Genomic DNA, 3,938 nt, shown 5'->3' on the forward strand with positions numbered 1-3,938 from the left:
CAATATTTAGATAATAGACCTTTATTGGCATATGAAGTTGTTGTTGGGCCACACCCTTCTTGACAAGAATACCACAAACGAGGAAAGTTATATGGCCTTAGATGATATGGTGTTGCATTTGAAATAAATGTATATCATGTTAGTGTGCATAGAGAGGAGTGTGCCTCTAGACCCTAGATTGAGCAGCCACATTGCTATGGAAATTGTGCCTATTGAGTTTAATGCCTCTCATTCTTTCTAATATACTTGATTATACTTGATGTTTTGTCGTTATCTGTCAATTTTATTTAGTAATACGTTTGCTAAAACTATGATGCATTATTAAGATGATTCTTATATATGCCTATAACAAAAATAATATATTTTGATAGACACAATTATTTCTTCGGTTTGTTTATTTTACCATTAACAAGCAAAAATGGATAATAGATGTAACTTTTGATTACTTATGACAAATTAATCCAATCCATCACTATCTCAGTTTATAAATATCTTTGCAAATATATTCACAGTTTAATTTATTTATGTAGATAACAATTTAATTTCAATTTTAGATTTTTTTTATTTTCTTTCAAAATCCATACATTGCAAATTGTGTCTTATATATGCTTTTATATATTGTGTCTTATATATGCTTTTATATATATATATAGATATATAATTGAGATATATATATAGATATATAATTTCAATTGTTAAATTTATATAAATATTCCTAACTTTATATATATATATATATAAATAATTAGAAGGCCCGTTGACATTCTCTCGTAGTAAACAAAGTTTCCTATTCTTTTCCGGAAAAGAAGCAGCGGTTCAGGTTATTGGTTTATTTAAAATACGAAGTCTTCAGGACTTATCCTTTTCATAACTAGTTTTGAAATGGTACGACGCGTTATCCTTTTCAGAACTAGTTCTGAAGTCTTCATCCATTCTGGTCAACAATGATGGGCGCTCTAATTTTTCAATCAATATTTGACATTATGCCCTTCTAAAACAGAAGAGTATCGTACCTGCTCCTTTGAATGAGCCAATGGAGTATCTTTTGACGACTGAGTCTTATGATCTCCACCCTATGATTCTTTCATTCCCTTTCTCTATAAAACCAAGCAACATACACCATATTCACAACCATCGGCTCTTACAATTACCGGTTTCAATATCCATTTCATCATTTTCCAGCCTTGGCCTGCAATTCCCGATTAATACTACTCTATTTGTTATTTTAAATTGATCATATATTTATGGCGAATCCAAAGCCAGTGAAAACTATGATACTCTGCCTTCTATGGCTATCTATTGCCCTGGTCCTCACGGGTGCATACGATCCAGATCCTCTGCAAGATTTCTGCGTGGCTGACGAAACCTCTGCAGGTAAAAACATATATCACTTCTTCATTATTTCTCTCTCTGCAATCTTGCTTACTGTTTTGTTTTTTTAGAACTAAACATTAACAATGGGTATGTTACTGAATATATTACAGGTAGTGTGAAAGTGAATGGATTTGCATGCAAGGATCCCAAGATGGTGAAAGCCTCCGACTTTTTGTTTCAAGGACTAAGAAATGAAGGTTCTACCAACAATATTTTTGGGTCCCTCGTTACAGCAGGGAATGTAGAAAAGTTTGCGGGGGTGAACACGCTTGGAATATCTATGAACCGCGTGGACTTCGCTCCCGGGGGCGTCAACCCTCCTCACATCCATCCCCGTGCCACGGAGATTGCGTTTGTAGTGGAGGGCACCATTCTGGCTGGTTTCATCACTACCAACAATACTTTGTTCACTCAGAAGTTAGAGAAGGGAGATGTGTTCGTTTTTCCTAGGGGTTTGGTGCATTTTCAGTACAACATTGGGGCTTCATCCGCTATGACCATCACTGCATTTAACAGCCAACTACCAGGAGCCCAAGTGCTTCCATTCACCTTGTTTGGGTCAACTCCTCCTGTTCCAGAGGATGTGTTGGCCAAGGCGTTTCGGATCAGCGAGAAGGCAGTCAGGAAAATCAGTTCTAAATTCGCTCCCAAATAGGTCTTTTTCAATGTCTGCTACTCTAGCTGGCGTATTGAAATGGACAGCACTAGCCGGTGCCCCTTCCTCCAACGTATTGCGGTTATTATTGTCATCTCATTACCGCTAGGCAATGATAAACTTGGCCATGATTCTGATTTTATTTGATTTGTAAATATAAACGTTAGTGTATAATGTTTACGTTGGAGTACCATTATTGTGATTTTCCTTTAAAATGTTAACGAATTTTTACTTGGTGTTCTACTTGATGTTATGATTGGGTGTCTCATAATTAACATTTATATCATTTACTTTTCACTTTTTCTTTGGCTAATCCTGATTTTGATCGTTCAACTATTCAAAAATCAATTTTATTTGAAAATGGGATATGTGGCAAAGCCAGTTTTACAAACAGCAATCTAATTGTAAAATTAAATATTTACAGCACAGGGGTGTTAAAAGGGAGTTGTATAACCTAGTTTACAAAGAGAAATCTAATTGTAAAATTAAATATTTACACCATAACACTGTTACAAGGGAGTTGTAGAACATGTGATGCATTCAATGTGGATGTATATCCCGCCCAAACCTGGTGCCACTAGACTGGAATTCCCAAATGGTCAGCTGATTTCCAAGCTTGTGCAAATATGGAGGAGTTCTTCGAATCAACAATATTGGCAATCGTAGATATGCCTCTATTCTTAAGAAAGTTAATAAGATCAAGAGGTAGTCGATACATATTGCCACAGCGAGTCAATGGATCCATGCCAATGCGCACATATGTGCCATCCTTTATATGCCATGCAAGGCCATCTCTGGTAGTGGGAAGAGTATGTAGAAAAAGCCGCCAGATTGTCAATATACGAGCTCTTTGACATGTTGGGAGGCAAATCCATTCCATATTATGTAAGGGCCATATGTATTTGTAGTGTACCACCTTTGTCCAGAGACTATGAGAGTTAAGTATAAGCCATCCCATCTTGGCAGCAAGTGCATGTGCAAATGAAGGTAGATCTTTTAAACCCCAGCCTCCCCACTTTTTAGGAAGTGCAATGTGACTCCATCCCACCCAAGCAAAAGGCTTCCCTTCCTTGTATCCATTCCAAAGGAATCTACAACATATTTTTTGAATCCGTGATAGGATTCCTTTGGGTATCCAAGCCAAGGACATCCAATAAACTGGGGTTGCCTCCAGGACTGATTTAATGAGTACTAAACGCCTTACTCTGGATAAGAACCTATGGTTCCAGTTGTGTAGTCTCTTTTCAACCTTGGCCACAAGCCAAATCCAATCCGCAATTTTGTAGCAGTGAGGTTTGATGCGAAATCCAAGGTATTTGAGACCATCTTCCAAATGTTGTCTTTGAAAATGAAATTTCTGTAGGGCAATCCAAATTTCTTGTGGTGTGCAAGCTGAGAAGGAGATAGTGGATTTCAACCGATTAGATTCCATACTAGTAGCAGCTGAGAAGAGCAACAAGATATCATAAAAACAGAGAAATCCTGAATGCCCCCATTAAGGAAGATGAGCACGTCATCAACAAATAGAAGGTGGGATATAGTACAATGGTCTGTTATCTTGAGGCCCAGAAGTCACTCATCTCTTCTTGCCTACAATATTAATCTACTCAGACCTTCCATTACAAGGAGAAATAGGAGTGGAGAGAGAGGACATCCTTGTCTGAGTCCGCGCTCAACATGAAATAAATTGGAGGCTGAACCATTAATAAGAACGTTGAAGGACACAATAGTAATGCAACACATAATCCATTGAATGAATGTAATGGGAAAACCTATATGTGTGAGGAGCATCCTTATGTAAAGCCAGCTAACCCGATCAAATGCCTTGGAGAGATCAATCTTAAGGATGGCTCCTTTTAGTTGCTTCGTCTTAATGGAGTGCAGAGACTCCTGGGGAGTACCAATGGCC

The 3,938-nt window shown here is 37.6% G+C and overlaps 1 protein-coding gene across 1 annotated transcript; it reads left to right on the plus strand.

Annotated features, from left to right (window-relative positions):
- Positions 1-1,159: 1,159 nt before the first annotated feature.
- On the plus strand, positions 1,160-2,148 carry LOC149246012 (germin-like protein subfamily 2 member 1). Its single transcript, XM_089455626.1, has 2 exons — positions 1,160-1,374; positions 1,485-2,148. Exons 1-2 carry the CDS (start codon positions 1,245-1,247, stop codon positions 2,027-2,029), a joined length of 675 nt encoding a protein of 224 aa, XP_089311752.1. The 5' UTR covers positions 1,160-1,244; the 3' UTR covers positions 2,030-2,148.
- The last annotated feature ends 1,790 nt before the right edge of the window (positions 2,149-3,938 follow it).

The sequence above is a fragment of the Pinus tabuliformis genome, chromosome 7 (genome assembly GCF_031772625.1).
Source record: "Pinus tabuliformis cultivar Carrire ecotype Pingquan chromosome 7, CPIR1, whole genome shotgun sequence".
NCBI classification, from domain to species: Eukaryota; Viridiplantae; Streptophyta; class Pinopsida; order Pinales; family Pinaceae; genus Pinus; species Pinus tabuliformis.